Genomic DNA, 19,019 nt, shown 5'->3' on the forward strand with positions numbered 1-19,019 from the left:
GTTGTTTCTGTTTGAAATTCATCTATAATGGCATAAAATTAGTCATTATTCTGGAATCTGTACATCTGTCTGCATTGCACCCTGAACTGATGTGGCTGCAGATATGAGCTACTCTCTCTACTATACTGCAATACACCACACTCTGGCCATGACATTAATATTTCAAGGGCAGCTAATCTTTGAACAAAAAAAACTAACCCTGTATGATAAGACTACTCACCTGTTGCCAAAAAAAGGAATGACACAAGGAAAGTTACATAGTTTACAGTAAACCCTCTATAAATTGGATCACCTTCACAGACACCTCTTCTAAAATATCTCAAGATCCAAGTCATCCTTAGTTTAACACTATGCATGGTACTCATCTACACTAAAATGTTTCTTTATTCACATAGATTTTTTTTTTTACATATTATAGTATTATATATTGAATATTGTATAATTAATATAAATATCTTGGCATTAACCAGTATGTAGAAGTGAAATACAGTTTTTAAAAAACTACTGTTTGCAATGGCATATACCAGATTTCTGCACACACCTTAATCATAAATGATCTACTCATCTAATTCATAAACAGGTGTCCAAACCCTAAAAGGGTCCACTTTATCCAGTATCTCAAATACCAATACCACTGGTAGTGGGTTTATTGTAGCACTTGTCAAAACCTGTGAGTGTGCTGGTCATTCAGAATATGGAAGAGGGTATACATCCATCCAGTGGACTCATAAACATATCCAAGGCTGAACAACAATAGGGCAAAAATAAAGTAGGTCAGCAAACAGCTACTTAAAACTGCTCCTACATAGCAACTGAGCATAACACCACAACACAAGACAGAGGGCCACCACAAGCTGGTAAGATTCATAAAATAATGAGGAAAATAAACTGTGCGACATGGAACATCAGTGCTGTGTTTTTTTTACAGATGCACATAACTCCTTGTGTGTGTGTGTGTGTGTGTGCACGTCACTGAGGTAAGAAGCTGAACAGTCTCAATAAGCTAATTACAGTCACAGGACTAAATCTTGAAAAGTTCTAAAAACTGAAGGACAGGAAAAAAATCACTTACATTATTTTCATGACACTTGTTAAGGTACCACTGGCTAACTGAAACTGACCCATATACACACAGAACTTGACTGTTAGAATAACCATGACAGTGACAATGTTGATGACAATGCACTGGCTTGGGGACAGACTTATATCTGGTATACATCCAAGGACTATTACATAACATATGGAAGGATATGGAGAGACTGTCCATCTGCCTTGTCCAGTGAAAAAATTGGCCCCCAGACCTATCAGCTGAGAATCATGCACACTAACTATTACACTACAAGATAGGTATCCTTAAATACCATTCTAAAATAGTGTACATAATTCAACACACTCCTAATTATGATGATTTCCCAATATCTGTGCCTCAGACACAGCAGAACAACAAAGAGAAATTCATGTGGTTACAAAGTTGCATGATGGCATCAGGCAGCAGAACATGATCTCACCAGACATCAACTTTCCTTTTCAACACAGTGGTATCAATTTTCATGATGAAACTCATTGTAAAAAAAAAAAGAAAAAAAAAATTCAATATCAACACACATCTGTCACCTTGTGCTCTGCCTCTACCACCACCTCACACTCCACATCAACCACCAGGTAAGAAATATGGACACCTCTTACATAATGTACTACATTTCAATCCTACACCTCTTAATCTGTAATTTCACTATATGACCTTAGTTGTTATGGCACCATGCAAGAGATTTTTTGATCATTTCACTTCACTTTTTCCTCTCAAGGCTTGACTGAACCTGACATTACACCTATACCTATGTATACTCTAATGACAAATCTCAATGGAAGATACAATAAATCAGTCTCCATTGCACTGACATTATAGTACCACGCTGCTCACTAACCTGACAGGAGTACCTGATTGACATATCTGGGCAAATCCTTCCCTTGCCCACTTTTAGCTGGACATTGGATGAAGAGGCTGTATCAGGCAAGACAACTGGCCACCACTGCACCACCTACACAAACCACAACTATTATGCATTGATCAGTGGTCATTACACTGTATACCACAATATTACACTAATAAATGAATAACTGAAACCAAGCACATCAATAACAACACACTAAGATGCTGCACACACAAATACTGTACCAACAAAGCTAAATAGTGAAAGCAAGTTGTACTGTACTGGCAATACAAACACTAGCAGTATTTACTGACAAACAGAGCACATCAACAACGCACTGTACACAATAAAATAATAATGAGCACAGCAGCACAGAATTCATCAAAACAATTCACTGAAACCGAACACACACACACTCACATACACACTCTAATTAACTACCTCAACCAAACGTATAACGCAAGAAGAGGTCACTACACTGCACACGCCAACACGCAAGCCACTCACCACCACGACTTGATGATGCCAGCAACCCACCGCATCAGTAACAACACACACTACCACCAAACTGCACACACTACATCAACACTGGGCCATAGCAGAACAGCTGGCCCAACACAACACAACACGCACATCAGGCAAGTCAAAACAATAACAAACTCCCGACAGAACGAGACGCCGGGCAGCTTAGTGAAGTTACAGGCGAAGAAAGAAGACAGGAGGCCAGGAGGATGTGTAAGAAAACCAGCCACTCACTCACAGCCCGTCAGGTGATCTCTGTACTGTAACTCGAGCCAGGCCAGGTAACGCGAGTCCCAGCCACGCGCGTCGCACCACCACACCTAGCAGGGCTCTGAGGGGCAGCACAGACGACCCTCACACGCACCTTTAACGCCACTTGTCAAGCTTTGTTGTCATTGCCGCAGGTCTGCCATCCGCTTCGGGCCACAAGACTGCCAACCCACACACTGTGCTACTCAGGGATTAAATCAAGGGGTAAACTTAGTGTATGGGATAACAATAAAGGGTTGGTGTTAGCTTATTTAACGTCAGATAGTCAGGAAACTTAAGGGAGTTGATTTTCGGTCCAAATAAGTGATGTTGTAAATGTGCGAGAGGTGATTGTACGCTCTTTAACTAGAATATATGGATAAACTAGATATATAGAACAGAAATTAATGTGAAAGTACAGTGCACCAAACGTAAACTATAATTTAACTTAGGGAGCTGGAGATTCAATCATTCCCAAGAAAAATGCGACAGATGGGAAAAATCATCGGTCTTTGCAGCCAGAGTAGAAACAAGGAATGAAACGGTAAAAATACAAGTTTTAACTACCATCAACTAATGTATAACATAAAATAACTAAGATAAGAATCTGCAAGAAATTGATTAATCTGTTCCATGAGGCGATATCGCGAAGCGATGTGCGAGGGATGTGAGAAGAAACATCATCACCATAATCACGGCGAATTATGCACACTCAGTATTTTAATTACTGCTGAATGGTTTAGTTTCTTTTCATATTGAGAACGGGGTTGAGAGGGTTGGGGTGTCCTCGAGTTGAGTTGTCTTTTTTTTTTTTTTTCTCGTAAGTCTGTGCGTCTTCAGAATGACGAGGGATGACATACTGTCTCGCGAAGCTACTCGTCCCTTTCTCTTGCGAGGGATCATAACAAGTGGTATTAATGCATATATTAACGAACAAAAAGAAACCTGATCTCACACTATAGCTAATCGATAACAAGCATTATAGGGTGCAGTCTTTATGTCAAAGATTTATCTGAGAAGTGACTTTACATGACCATATATAATTGGTCCTGTTGATCTGAATTCATTTAAGGTTGAATAGACAGCACAGACCAACTCTATAATTAGCTGACTGCGAAAATAAGTAAGGGTTGCGTTTCAAATGTAAGTTTGAACACGTGTAAATCCTTATGAGAGACCGGCATTGTAGTTTTTTTTTTTTTTTTTTCCACCCGGTGTGCTGCGTAGTAAAGTTACGACGAACCTCAACCTTTAGTAGTGATTCACATAGGTAAGATTTGTTCCTTAACCACTATAAATGCAGTTACCTATTCCATAATGCCCATATGTGCTATTACCGTGGCCTACTAAGACGTGAGTATGTGTGGTATGCAGGTGTGGCATCCCTCTTTTCCCCCCTTCATGCTAACATAATGTCTCGAGGTGCGTGAGTTTCTAGGTCTTCTTAAATCGCACACCCCGCTGCATCCCTCACAGATGTATTGAATAAGAACTATTTTCAGAATATACATAAATTATATAACAGGTTTATTTTCCCAATGATAATATAGAATCATTTTTCATCTATCAATGGAATCATGAAAACATCCCTGAAAATTCCACAATTTCCACTAGAACGTATTGAAAGTTGTCCAGGTAAGACGTCGAGGTGTCACACTCATGCGCTTGACTCACTCACACCTACCTCACGTGATGGACATTGCAATCATCGTGGCACAGTTCCCGCAGTTTTGCCAAATGGCTTAGCTTTATCATACTGAGATTCCGGTCACGTCCTGTCGTATAATCGGTCACATAATGATGATTTATGCTGTAGACAATACACTACACAGTGCTGGGGTGGGAGATGCAGCGGAAGGAATTAGAGTAGGCGAGGGAAGCGGAACAGGGAAAAAAAGTATGACAACTTGTATGTGTACATATTTGGCCACTAACTAGAGGTGCAAATTTTAATGTGCACCACCAAAATTAATGTACAGCGATTGACCTCTTTCTTCACTAAACTCAACTTATAAAGAGAGAGAACTATCATGAAAAGGATCTGCTTCTGACGCAGACCTCTAAAGTTTGCTCCCTCCTCTCCTTCCTCTACAACACTCCTTCCTCCCACCTCCACTTGGCACTCTCTACCACTCCATTGTGCCTCTGCTGTCCCCATCCTGTGGCTCGCAGCTCATGTGTGATAGAAAGGACGAGGTTCCTGCAAATAAAAGGTGTTGCTGCAAGGACGAGGATATAGGGAGGCGTATTACAAGGGATGACACAATGGGAATCTCGAACAATGGGAGATGCAGAAATGGCCGAGAATAAAAGGGACGTATTAGAAACCGTGATGCATGCACAGCCTGACGCAGGTGTACACAGCACTGATGTGGCTGGGCGTCCAGCTAGTGCCGCGACTGGAGTCACTAGTGGTCATTTAATCCATATTTTTAAAAGTTTTTGTTCATTAAGAAGATTTTTGAAGATCGCAGAGATGATTAAGTGGATTCTCATTAACATTTCCCCCCCTCCCCTCCAAGAAAATTACATAACCCTTCTTAAACTTTTACTGGAAGTACGGAAATGTCCGTGGAAAATATAATAGCTTTCTAGTAAAACTAAAGATATAAATAAATAAATAAACAAATATATATATATATATATATATATATATATATATATATATATATATATATATATATATATATATATATATATATATATATATATATATATATATATATATAGTAAAATCCCTCTCATCCGGCATTTGAGTATCCGGCACATTTTTCCCCGAGCCTTAAAATCAATAAAAAATCAATGCGTACTCATAAAATCGATTAAAATTCCCGCGCGAGGCATACTTTGTCCCCTTGCCACCAGAGCGCACTGCTTCGCGCCACCCGCGGCCCACTGCACTGTTTACTCAGTGACTCAGTCCCGCGTGTGCCCTGTTTATCGCCTGACGCCTTCATCATGCCTAAAGTTGTAGAAAAGAGGAAGCGTGTTGTGCTTACACTTAAGCAGCTGATCAGATCAGCTGATCTTTGTTATGGTAAGATGCGTGAGTGTAGGGTGTTGATTGTGGACATAATTTCACTTCTATTCAAGTATCCGGCAATATTCAAGTATCCGGTATGTCGGCGGTCCCGTTGATGCCGGATAAGAGGGATTTTACTCTATAATATATATATATATATATATATATATATATATATATATATATATATATATATATATATATATATATATATATATATATATATATATATATATATATATATATATATATATATGGATGTATTGCATAGGTAACAAGACAATCCTGTAAAACTCTGCGGGTCGCTCCACCTTGCCTGGCCACTGCTACGCATTGTATTTCCTGGAAAGACAAAGGTGTGACTTCATAATTGTTTTATTTTGTCAACATATTACAGGTTCATAAAAATGTATAAAACATATCAGGAACAAATTCTAAATCATCTACACGTCAAGAAAAAAAAATAATATATAAAATAAAAACCATTAATTATAACTGCTCAAGGCTTTCCAGGCCTTCTTGATAAAATTAAGGGGGATATTGCAGATCCTCATACAAGACCCATTTGAGAGGCACCTGCACCACATGGGAACTTAGTATACTGATTGGATTGGACACGTAATTAACATTGTTGTAGGTGTCATCTTAGTGACCAAAACACCTGCTGTAAACATGGAGTGTAGTGCACCATGTACTAAAGTCATCTCAGAAATAATAGCACTATGTAAACTGGTAATGGTAATGACTGTTTAAGTGGTCTATTCTTGGACAATTTGTTGTGAACCTGTTTAGTGAAGCAATACAGACTTTTCCTGGTGTTTTGAGACGGGAGGAAACAAAGGTGGTGAAAACAGCCTGCCCAGGGCACTCCACTCAGCACTTCATTATCTATTAATCATTACCTGTAATACTAAACCAAAGCCAATAGGCAATGGCTGTTTAAGTATTATTTCACAATTTTAACTTCATCACCATAAAATCTAGTGAGGATTATTCTTTATTAAAAAGAAACATATAAGGATTAGAAACATAAGAAGGATAAGGAATATAATGGAAATACTAAAAAAAAGTACTTAAGTGCTTTCATCAAAAGTTGCAAGGGGCTAAACTGAAGAAAATTGGTTGAGGTTTACCAGCAACAATGGCAACCAATAACTTTGAATGCATATTTATAAAAAAAATGATGAAATTAATAATAATAATGATAATAATAATAATAATAATAATAATAATAATAATAATAATAATAATAATAATAATAATTACAATAATAAAAGGCAAAGCAAGCATTTACAGTTCAAGAAATTTCTTTAGATTTTAATCAACTAAGTGCCCACTTAATATTGTGAAAATTAACACAAATAATAGATAAATAAGATTACATTTCTACCAAAAAAATAACTGATTAAAAAAAATAAAATCACATTTTTCTGTCCTGGTAATCCCGTCAGTGGTTCTGAAACAAGTGGCAGCCAGTGATGCACAGCGAGTGGAGCAACTCCTTGGGCAAGGCAGTTGTTCCCGAACAACTTCAAAGAGCTACAAGATGATCTACAAAACTACCAAGCTTAGATATAATGGAACTATCTTTGGCAAAGTTAGTAAAAGTACCTAGCATTAAGGCATCTCTATGAAGGGAATTATTCTCATTCATGCCCTTACATCAAAGTTATCACCTCATAGAGCATATTATCAGTCAATGATTCTACATATAATATTCCTAAAGTGGAATGCTGACACTTAATGCAGCCTCTTTTCAGACTTCAACCTGTGTTCAGCATCTTCAGCATCAAGACAAGCACAATCCTTCCTCACTCATGGTGCAGGAGAGAAAAGAACTACGTATTGTGCCGTTGGTTCACGAACTCCTAACACCTTCTAATACTGTGCAAACATATACTAGTATTTCATTAACAGCAGATATAATAGAAGGATGGAATTTTCATCAAAACCTGCATGCCAATTTTTTTTTTTTTTTTTTTTTCCCATTCTGTGGTTATGTCTCCTCTTGCAACACAGCAGTTCACTTTTATTCTAGTGGCATTCAAAGTCCATCACTATAAACCATGCAGTTTCCCTCTACACATTCCCCATATTCTATAATGGTACACCCCATATGCACATTACACAGAGTTCTATTTAACTACATTCACTAACATTTTCATTTCTGTAAGCTGCAATGTAATAAATAATATAAAAGAAGTGTCTGCAATTATTTTTCAACTAATGTTTAAGTACATGTGACTAATTTGGCAACATGAATTTATACACCATACTATGGTAAAGCAGATCTGATCATGTAGTAATATAACAAGTGTCAGCCTTCCCATGACTAAATAAAGGATTGTCACCTGCTGTCACCCCAAACCCATCAATCAATACAAAGCATCAATACCACGTGAATAACAAATACGTACACAACTTTGGTACAATTTCATGCAATTCAGCAAAGAAGTTAGAAGTTTGTTTCTTTTATCCCAAATTCCTTATTCAAACTCAGCTGAAGCTTTAAGGATTTACATTGCATCTTAGTATTATGTAATGGATTGTGAAATTTACATCATGCTCTGAGTGCCAAACTTGCACTCAAATAACAAATGTACTGGCAGGCACTTGCATCTGCACAGCTCAATATTCACTGTGCCTCATCCCTTTCCTTGCTTGTTTGCTTTTCCAATCACAAAATTAACCCACAAACTTATCGTCAGTATATGAATGTACAGTTGTCACAAGTAACCCGGATAGTGATGTCATAAAGTCCAGTGGATTTAAGTTAAAGAAAGCAATTAAAAAAAAAATATATATATATAGAAATTAATATATGGACAAGTTAACTCCTTTATATTAAATATCCAAAAAGATTGAGAACTGGGAATGTGAAAGGATACAATTGCCCATTACTACCTTTTTTTCCTTAAATATTTCGTTAAATATGACATCACTACATTGAGCAACTGTACATTAACTGTTCCATTGATTGCATTAAGTAAACATTATTTGATATGCTTGTACACATAACACCAAGAAAATCTGATGGCTGAGAGTCACTGTAACATCATACTTGAGCCAGATAGACAAATATTGTTCCTGCTTCCCATGGTTGAGTAGTGAAATTTGATGTGGCCATCAAAAACACAGGTGTGAGCTGCTACGTGGATACCAACCCTCACCTGCACAACCTGGTAAATCTTGCCGTGCAGAACCTTGTAAGTCACGTGTTTCACTTGCTGATTAGATAACCATAATATTTTCTTCCAAAATTCCAAACAGTACCATATAACCTCAGTTTTTGTGGTGCCAAGAACACTAAAAATCAGTCAATAACATAATCAATTCTAAATTACTGACCAGCCCATCCCCGCAGTTGATACCCATATCATCTCCAACAAGAGCAATACAACTCTCTGTAAGCAGTACTTGAGCCTCACCCCTAAGGACACACAGCTGCACACACCATATGTATCCTCAATTCTAATTTCAAGAATAGTTATTTTAATGTACTATGTGTACATACACATCTACATTTTTATATACAAGTTTTTTCTTACAGGTTGCCTTCTTATGACAACAATGACCAAACCAATTATATAAATTATACACTAAAGCTATATGATGCAGTGCCTTATATCTTAAGCTAACCATGGTGAAAAAAAATATTGAGGTAATTTAATTTTTCCACTTCCTACACAGCCTCCACAGCAGCACCAGTGGCTAACAGGACACACTGTACAACTAGAGCATCAAGTGAGATTAGCCTGGAAACTTTTCTTAAGACATTTTTTCTAATTCATACAGCAAGCAAATGATATATTCCAGAGACTTAATTGAAAAATCTACATATTAATTAGTTTTGTTTATAAAGAAATAGTTATATCCTAGGAAAGCTTCTCGCAGACTAAAGGTGAACATGTCATTTACTGTTTTCATGCACATATTCATTTTAGGGCCTTAAAATGCATACATTTAAGTATACTGAGAAAACTTTCTAGTCATTGTGAACACAATGAAGAATATCTGAGACAAGATAAAATACCATTAAAGAATATTTATGGATACCAAGTTTTGTATTGCTGAGGAGCATAGTAAATCAAATGAGGGGTGGAGGGGCATGAGACACTGTAGCTGATGCTCTCTGGCAGGACAATGGAGGGACAAATGAAGAAATGGCCAGGAGTACTAATAAATGCAAGTTAATGCAGCTGCTTTTGCTATCAGGCACATTTTTAGTCTAATGTGTAGTGGAAGAAAATGCTGTTCAAACAGATATTTCATGCCACAGTTCAGCTCAGTGCAAGCAGACATGCCATTCATCACAAAGAAAAATATACAAATGGTTTTGCTCTATTTCTGAACAAGTGTTGAGCTCATTACACACTAACATTCACCACCTTCACCATCAGACTGCATCACACTGCATAGGCTTAACACTACACTAAATTCTTAACTTATCAGCAAACTACATACCAAATTATTTCAACAACTCTGTAAAATTAATCATATCCTTCATTACCATTGTTTTATATTTTTAAAGCAATTACAGTTCGGTATTTGATGTGTTACCACTTACAGGGTCAACCATTCAAGACAGGGAACAATAAAGGACACAGGCCACATGGAATAACACAGGAAAATATAGAAACTATGAACTTCCAGCAGTTTCACTTCCATCTAAATAAGCAGCACCACCAACTAAGCCAACATACAGTCTTCTCAGGCAAGTTCTGTTTTATCTGATCTTGAGGGTCATCTTGGGAGGTGTCTTGGTTTCAGCACATAGCAAGTCACTGTGTGCAATAATTAGTGGAATGTTATTTTGCATAATAGCTTTTCACTTTCAAAAAGGCAAATGAGAAACAACAATATGCTGAAAACTACTATATTCTAACATTATTACCTGTAAAAATTCAAACATTTCTGACATTCCTCACACAAACATTACAAAACATGACTTCTGTGTCAGAGTTTTTCAATGCAAAAAAAAAAAAAAAAAAAACACACACACACACACACACACACATGCATATATACTATCTACATATAGTTATACATGCATGCATATATACAAAATAACATCCTCTGAAAAAAAAAACATGCAGATGTAGGATGCATGCTATGTTTTACACACACACACACACACACACACACACACACACACACACACACACACACATATAGTAACACCACATAAAACTATCTAGGAAGAAAAAAAAAGAGTACCTAGTTTTGCATATCATCTACAAGTTCAATAAGTTTAGGGATACAATAAATTCATTAGTCCCTTAAATTGATAACTCAAACATTTTCTCTAGCTGCAAATAATAAGCATTTTCCCTATCTGCAAATGATAATGTCAAAGCACTGATAAGTTATATTGGTTTTCTTTTTCAATAGTTTACAAAAATGTCAAAAGTACAGAAATCTAGTATGTTGAGTATTTTCCACTAATTCTGAAAAAAAAAAAAAAATAAAAAATCTGGTGTAATATCTACTTTTGACAAAAGCATTTGTTGAACATGCTCACAAAACAAGATTGTAAGAATAAGAAGAGATGTTAAATTTCATTCTGACTGCCTTGCAACACTTACACTGAGTTATTGTGACTAATATATATATATATATATATATATATATATATATATATATATATATATATATATATATATATATATATATATATATATATATATATATATATATATATATATATATATATATATATAGTCATTACCATTGTTTGCTTTGTGGTGGTGGGCTGTATGCTGGATTCCTCTCTAAACTGGTGCTGCAATTTTTATATTTTCTATGTAACATATGACATTGCAATACAAATCGTATGTGTACTCCAAAACTATACTGAATTTCTCAGTCTGCATGCCTCAAAGAAGTGTTGTATGTATCAAATCTGTATACCTTGGAGACCTGTGTGTGTATAGTTAACCTCTGGATTTATTGTTATTATTCCTACTGAGGACAATCCTCACATTGCACTGAGCTTCACACCAGCCTGTAGCTCACTATGTGATTCTAACAACAAAGCTTAACCTAGCCAACACCCTTTACCTGTCTTATCTGAATAAAGACAAACTTGAGTTAGATAACAGCTAACTCATCATTTACTGCTATTTTGATGTTCTTGCAATTCCACATATGAATGAGCTAAAAAGAAAAAAAAATACTATAAGGAGAATGCATAACCACTGACTTGAACTGTAAAAACAAGCCATTGAGACAAAGCTGCAGTGATAAAAAAAAATAATAAAATAAAATTTTCAAAAATTGTAATACATTTATAAAGTTAGCCTCAACATGATGTAATTTGGAATAAGGTCAGTAATTCAAACTTGCTGAAAAGGTTTCTCCTATTCTTTATAAATAACTTGCCATTAATCTTAATTTTTTTTTGCAGACTTAGCAGAACTTATGGGCTTACTGACAAGCACAAGAATTTCCCAAACTGACTGATGCCCACACCTCCATGTGCAGTGTGGTGAGTCTCTGAACACTCAAACAACAAAGTCAGTCATGGAAATATATATAATCAATATATTAACCATGGTATTTATGAATAATGAAAAATGTACATTTCTTTTCTTTTTAGGCAAAAGCTGCAACCACACTTGTCTGTCACTCAGGCTGTGTAAATACACCTTGATTATCTTTAGCTGCAAAGCCCAAAAATAAGCTGTCACATTTCCCTGACTAATTAAGGTGCTGCATAAGATCAACTGTTTAGCTACCAGACATAAAACTGGAGAAATTTTGGGTTTTTGTCACCAGGAATATAAAAATATTACAGGAAATTCTGTCACAAATCACAATTACATTCAAAGGTGCACACAATTTTTTTCAAAATATAGTCAAGTAGGACGGGCAAGGAAACTTCACACTGCTAGTACAAATCATTACTTTCATGTCTTTTAACTGATTCTGTTGAGGACATTTGGCTTAGAGCAATTGGATTCAACACTTACACCTGCAAATAAGTCACAAATAGAACTATAAAGACCTTAATCTTAATCTAATGTGGCACAAGACTGCTCAGCATCATCTACTCCAACCAAAAGTTTCTTTTATTTTTGTGGGGAATTAAAACTGATACTTCAATAAAGTTAATCCAACTGCTCTGAAGTCCAGTATTTTGTTTCTCTTCATCTCAATACTCAGCCACCAGCCTATCTCTTTACAAACACTTATTACAAGTACTTCAAGCCCAATCATAAACAAAAAGTTCTACCTCTCCACACAAACATGAATCATAAATAAAAACAAAAAAAAATTCCTTTCACTCAAAATATATCTGCTCATCCATTGTACATGCTTAAAGTTGTCTGACCCATTCAGACAGCCCTGCAAGTTTACACAAGTTATAAAACTTAACCATTACCAGTGCTGTATCTGCATGACATAATGCACTAAGTATTATGTAACAAATAGATGCAAGATGATTAACTTAACATGCAAAACATATCCGTCTTTCCTGAACTATTTCCTCTGTTTATAAACTGTGTGTGAAATAAATAATCCATTGTAATTGTAACATGCTAATTTTACTGGAGAGAGAGGGCAGCTGTCCTGTGGTGCACATGTGCCCTCTCACCCAAAACTTATCAATATACATTAACAATGTGGAAAAAATAAATCAACAAAATAAAAATGTCTTGATAAGGGCAAGTAATTCACAACATTCCAGTCTTTCCTTCCTGATTAAGACTATCACTTTAGGAAAGTGATAGGTTTTGATCCTCTCATTACCTCAACTCATCACAGTCTGCACCTTCTCATCTGCAATACCATACTTCCCACACAAACCTTCTTCATGTTCTCCCCAGTCTTTATGCACATGACTGTCAAGTTACATCATGATTTTCCTAACATTACATTTATGTTTAAGTGATGTTTGGCCCATCATACAAAACTGCACACAACACATTATCGTAAAAATAAATAAATAAATAAATAAATAAATGTTTCCTTACAAACAATTTTCAACAACCAAATCTAGAATGATAAAGCTTAACATATTACAACCACAACTACAACATCTCACGGGAAACATTGTGCATGAGCAGTTGTTTGTCTATGTGAAGGCAGTTTTGTTATGCCAATTGAAGCTGACCATTTCAAGAACCCTCTCACTTCACTGAGACACCAGAAGGAGGAACACAGCAAAGCATCCATTAACCTGACAAGACTGACCAGATGATTTTGCAGAGAGAGAGAGAGAGAGAGAGAGAGAGAGAGAGAGAGAGAGAGAGAGAGAGAGAGAGAGAGAGAGAGAGAGAGAGAGAGAGAGAGAGAGAGAGAGAGAGAGAGAGAGAGAGAGAGAGAGAGAGAGAGAGAGAGAGAGAGAGAGAGAGAGAGAGAGAGAGAGAGAGAGAGAGCTCCCTTTTATGGCAGTGATAATAATGAACTTCACAAACAGCCAACAGCAGACATCACTGATAGAGGCCTCAACATGTTAGGAAAGGAGTCATGCTATTCTGACAGTAATGTCTGGTACCACACTTTTTTGCATAAGTGCTACCATTATTCATAGAGGAGTTACAGTTAACACCAATTGCATAAATAATGAATAACCTGCAACTAATGCTCTACACAACTCTATTATTGCTCCGATAGTATACAACATTGCATAAATTAACTGTACTATCATTGGTTTTCAGCTGCTTTCAAACAAAAGGATCCCAGTATATTATTCAAATTTCTTTATCCAATATCAGATACAAATTTTCATATAATACAATATCAAATTTTCTGTGACCTGGAGCATCCAATATTTAAGACATGATCATTATCCTCATTATTACCACCACAGTTCTTAAAGGCTATTTCCTTGCCTTCATTACTTGGCATTTGCTTGCCAAGCTGCACATTTATGTGCAAGTTCTTGATATATAACTCAATTAACTGCAACCGAATGTGCTGAAATAATAACCATGCTTAGTATGTTAGTAGGTACTGTATTACCTCTTCGATATAAATCACAGAATTTGTGTGTGCACGAGGTGGCCTATTGACTCTACTAACCAGCTTGCCAGATCACTATGGCAGTGACAGTTAATTGAGGTTCTACAGCATTACCTAGTAACATGAATATTAAGTACAACATAAATAACAGGCAGCTCTTTGGCCTTGAATGTCTGGGAATCACAGATTTCCATGACAAAAAGGAAGGACAAAAATGAGCTACTCAAGGTTACACCAAGAGAGTAGATGTTTTAAGTACTTTACAAGAAGTCTCTATTAGCTGCCCACTGTTAAGAAGTATTGCTAGAGACTGCTGATCCTATACCTGAGACCTACTGGGTGACACACAAAAGAAAGCAACACCATGATGCTAAGTATATGATAACTATCACAGGAGTCTTGGCTGGGGACTCAAGGTCTGGGTGGTACAGAACAGCCTCAACTATGAACACCATCTGGAGGGACACTGGATGCATTGTGACTTTATACACAATAAGGGGGCAGATAGTACACCTGTAATTACTTAAAACTATTTAAAGCAAACTAGCTTCAGGCAATGCACAATTTTTCACTAGAATCAAAGACATAAATATGCAATAAGATATAAGCTGCAGACACACAATAAAGAAGCATAAGTACAGTTCCTCAATTCTGAGTAATGAAAGTATTCAGGTTCCAAACTCTGACACAAAGCAAATCAGACACATCTGAACACCCGACGCACTCAACACCGGAAGTAATCACAAAACATCTGCAGATGGTGAAAACAAATAAGAAAATTGCAGATAAACATACAACAGCAACAGTCTGTGTGCACAGTGGTCTGCATGGGTGGAAACAATGTACACATAAAAAACTTGCTATGCAACAACACTGAGTGGCAACATGTTAGAGAAGGCATACTATGAAGTCTACATGGAAGTTAATAATGTATGTATTATGTGCCTTGAATAAGCAGTTAGGGAATGTGAGAAGTTGGAGAAGGACATATAATGGATAAGAGGTGAAGCAAGATCTTCAAACCCATATAAGGAAAGAAAGCACACATGTAATGCAGAAACAAGTGCCAACGGCAGTGTGCAGGAGAGGAAGGATTTGTGACTAGGATATCAAAGTGGATTATAGGAAGCCAAGGGTATGACTGACTGGATAAGCATGCTTTATGTCAGGCCAAAAAATATATATTTTGTCAATCTCACATAAAAAGATTAATGTATCTATGTTGGTGTATTTTGACATTATAAAAATACAAAGGCTGAGTTGAAAGTGTTCAAAAAGCATCAGTTTAGAACATGGTGAATTATCAAAAGAGGCAGAAGGCAGCAGAGGAAGCCAGAAATGATGACATGCCACATGTCAGTATGCACAAAGTACAAAAGTAGCAAGATACATACCAAGCATAAAATTAATAAAGAATATTATCATACAATGTGAGTTTGCTTTGTCAATAAATAGAACATGCAAGCAGAAATTAAGTACAGTTTCTGTTGTGTGTGTGTGTGTGTGTGTGTGTGTGTGTGTGTGTGTGTGTGTGTGTGTGTGTGTGTGTGTGTGTGTGTGTGTGTGTGTGTGTGTGTGTGTGTGTGTGTGCACCTTCTTAAACACTTAACCTTTTCATTACTCACTGTTTAGGTAGCTCTAGCCTCTCCACCCTGTGATGGTTCTTCTTATTATAAATATTACAACACAGTAAAATATCAAAATATAAATGTATTTGGCATTTTTAAGTTGCCACTTAAAATCTCACTTATTTAAAGGAAATACACTGTTGCTGCAAAATCCCACATTCCAACAAGCAACACAACCACAGAACTTTGTAACACACCCTCAATCCTGATAACACACAGTCTTCATGGCACAACACTTGGAAGCAAAACACAGCAGAAAAAGCAAAATTTTACAAATCTTTGCTTCATAGCATTATTATGACCCTTAACATAACTCCCACTGCTGCTGCTGTTGCTGCTGCTGCTGCTGCTGGTAACAGACAACCTTCAGTAGCTAGAGCCACTGAGCAGCATTGCTTGGTTTGCTCTCAACATGTATATAACATTATTGTACACACACAGAAGTACATACCTTTTGCATTGTAATTAAAGCAAACAATATTTGTAAATACAGGTTAATATAACCTGTACAAAAGTCAGGTTAAATGAAGTAAATAAAGAAATAACATCCTTGTGAGCCAAGCCTCAGCAGTACCTGGGACAAGCTTCCACAGGGCACTGTGTTTACCAAGCTGACACAAGCCAAATCTTTTTCAGAATGAAGGTGCTGATCACAAGGTATTTTCTTGGAAGAAACAATGACAATTATTGTTAATACACTCCATCCATGGCTAATGAAAGTGTATGAAAACAAAAACCATAAAAGTAATCATTTGACATTATTCCAAAATTACAATAAATTTAATTACAGTACACTATCAAAATTAAATGTTACATATATCTGAATATTATCATTGCATAGTAACATTATAACATGGTGTGAAATTAATAGCAGTCATGTCTGTTTGTAAAAAAAATAAATAAATAAAATGAAAATTTGCAGCAAACATGCTATGGGTTAAATTTAATTATGAATGATCACTGACAACCAATGCCTTAAGACCTCACATTCTGAGAGTGAATGCAATACTTTGAATCATATTACTCCTAAGTGTGTACTGTTATCCATGACTACCACAAAACACGTGAACAAGAATCAGGAGAAAGAAGATTCCTTATTAACGAATGTGTCTTCCCTGAGTCTTCCCAATTGGGCTGTTCCTCATGAACCACAACAAGTTCTAACCTCTGCTTTGCTTGCCATCTGGCTTTCCTTCCCTATTATTCTCTTCTCTATGTTGTCACACCCTCCACCTTCTATATGCCTCCCATTTGGAAGTTTAGACAATGTTTTATACAACCTACAGTAATGGTGTTTTTGTATTTTATAGATTATTAAGGTTTGATATTTTCATGTGATATAAACTGGAGGACAAAAAGCTTTTTATAAACTCAGATCTTCTGATTTTAAAATTCTTACCTATAAATAAGCAATTAAGTTGTTATAGCATGTTCTTATTATGCATTCTAATTAAAATCATAGAAAAGGCAACTTTTAATTGGCCAAGGCTTATGTATGCAAAATGTGTCTACTTCCAGTTGTACCTATGGATGCAAAGCAAATTTTCATTGATATTTCTACAATACATAATTGGATATTGCCAACACAATGATACTCATACTTGTAAGTAACCTTCCTGTGGCTTCATGTGTGGCAATATCATTATAACAAGTGAAAACTATTGTCATTTGCCTTCATGAGATAAAAGTATTTGTTCCTTTTAGACTTGCCTTGAGGATGTTACCAAAGAGACAGCATGAGGAGGCAGTGGTGGTGGCCGGCGGCTGGCTTGGGGGGTGTGATGCCTGGGTGGTGGCCATCGCCGCAGTGGTGGTGGCAGTGGAGGAGGAGGAGGAGGAAGGGGGAAGGTCTGAGGTGGTTTGGGACTGGGAGGAGGATGGTCCTTCAGTATTCTGGGAGTGAGGTTCATTGGTCACAGGTTCTCCCACTTTTGTGTGACTCCCTAGTGACAAAATGGAAGAGAGAAACGATGAAAGGTCTGATAACAAGATGACACCAAGCTTCCATGCAACAATATGTCTAAACATTCAAACATTAATTCACCAGGATGTGGCAGCACAAAAAAAGTTCCCAAAGAAAAGCTTTAGTGCAGAGTAAATGCCAAAAAGACATGTGCTCAAAAATTTTTAACAGACTTTATATTTAGAATAAGGAGAATTATCTATAAAAAAAAAATGCTGAATATGAACAGAAGTCCTCCAATTCTGTTTGCTCAGTTTATAATTATGTAAGTGTATTACATATTTTTCTTATTTAGTTACATGCATTTTATTAAAAAAAAGAGAATTTATAGTTAACACAGATCTGAATTAGGAGCTCAGACAACACATGAATGGTAAATATGTGTATAACAAGTTACATAATTTGTCATCTTTTAAGACAACTTCAGTTCCCTCTCTACACAGATACCAACAAAACACATTTGCTTTCCTTGTCCCTCCCTCACACACAACATCACAGGACAATTACTGTGGTAGTCAGGTATTTGGTGTCCACACTTCTTTGTCTTTAATTCCTGTATATCATCTCTAATTCCATCATTATTTTATTTTATTGATAAACGTTGATGTCTTTTCTGAATGGTGGGGAGGTACTGTGCCTCCTTGCTATTTTGATGGACTTGGAATTCTTACTATTTCCCCATTAGATTGTTATTACATTTTTTTGTTTCCACATCCATTTTCCTCCCAGTACTGAAG

General features: G+C 36.4%; 2 protein-coding genes and 1 long non-coding RNA gene across 13 annotated transcripts in view; 1 reads left to right on the forward strand and 2 right to left on the reverse strand.

Annotated features, from left to right (window-relative positions):
• LOC135110239 (lysosomal-trafficking regulator-like) overlaps nucleotides 1–2,871 on the reverse strand; it is a 42,387-nt gene extending 39,516 nt beyond the window's left edge. For 2 of the 6 annotated variants that reach the window (XM_064022354.1, XM_064022359.1), the window contains exon 1: nucleotides 2,692–2,830. The gene's annotated coding sequence lies outside the window, so the exon portion shown is untranslated. Of the gene's footprint in view, nucleotides 1–1,925; nucleotides 2,274–2,438; nucleotides 2,564–2,687 lie in introns of those variants that run through there. The other 4 variants (XM_064022357.1, XM_064022355.1, XM_064022356.1 and 1 more) reach the window with 4 other exon arrangements.
• A 2,568-nt stretch (nucleotides 2,872–5,439) lies between these two features.
• Nucleotides 5,440–7,926, forward strand: LOC135110248 (uncharacterized). Its single transcript, XR_010273165.1, has 3 exons — nucleotides 5,440–5,739; nucleotides 7,176–7,321; nucleotides 7,485–7,926. It is a non-coding gene; the product is annotated as an uncharacterized LOC135110248 (long non-coding RNA).
• LOC135110241 (tubulin polyglutamylase TTLL5-like) overlaps nucleotides 6,087–19,019 on the reverse strand; it is a 43,011-nt gene continuing 30,078 nt past the window's right edge. For 5 of the 6 annotated variants that reach the window (XM_064022363.1, XM_064022367.1, XM_064022366.1 and 2 more), the window contains one exon: nucleotides 6,087–18,262. In XM_064022363.1, the coding sequence (XP_063878433.1) occupies nucleotides 17,994–18,262 (269 nt within the window). In that variant the 3' untranslated portion in view covers nucleotides 6,087–17,993. The remainder of the gene's footprint in view (nucleotides 18,263–19,019) is intronic. The other variant, XM_064022364.1, reaches the window with a different exon arrangement.

Source organism: Scylla paramamosain, chromosome 20 (genome assembly GCF_035594125.1).
Source record: "Scylla paramamosain isolate STU-SP2022 chromosome 20, ASM3559412v1, whole genome shotgun sequence".
Taxonomy (NCBI): domain Eukaryota; kingdom Metazoa; phylum Arthropoda; class Malacostraca; order Decapoda; family Portunidae; genus Scylla; species Scylla paramamosain.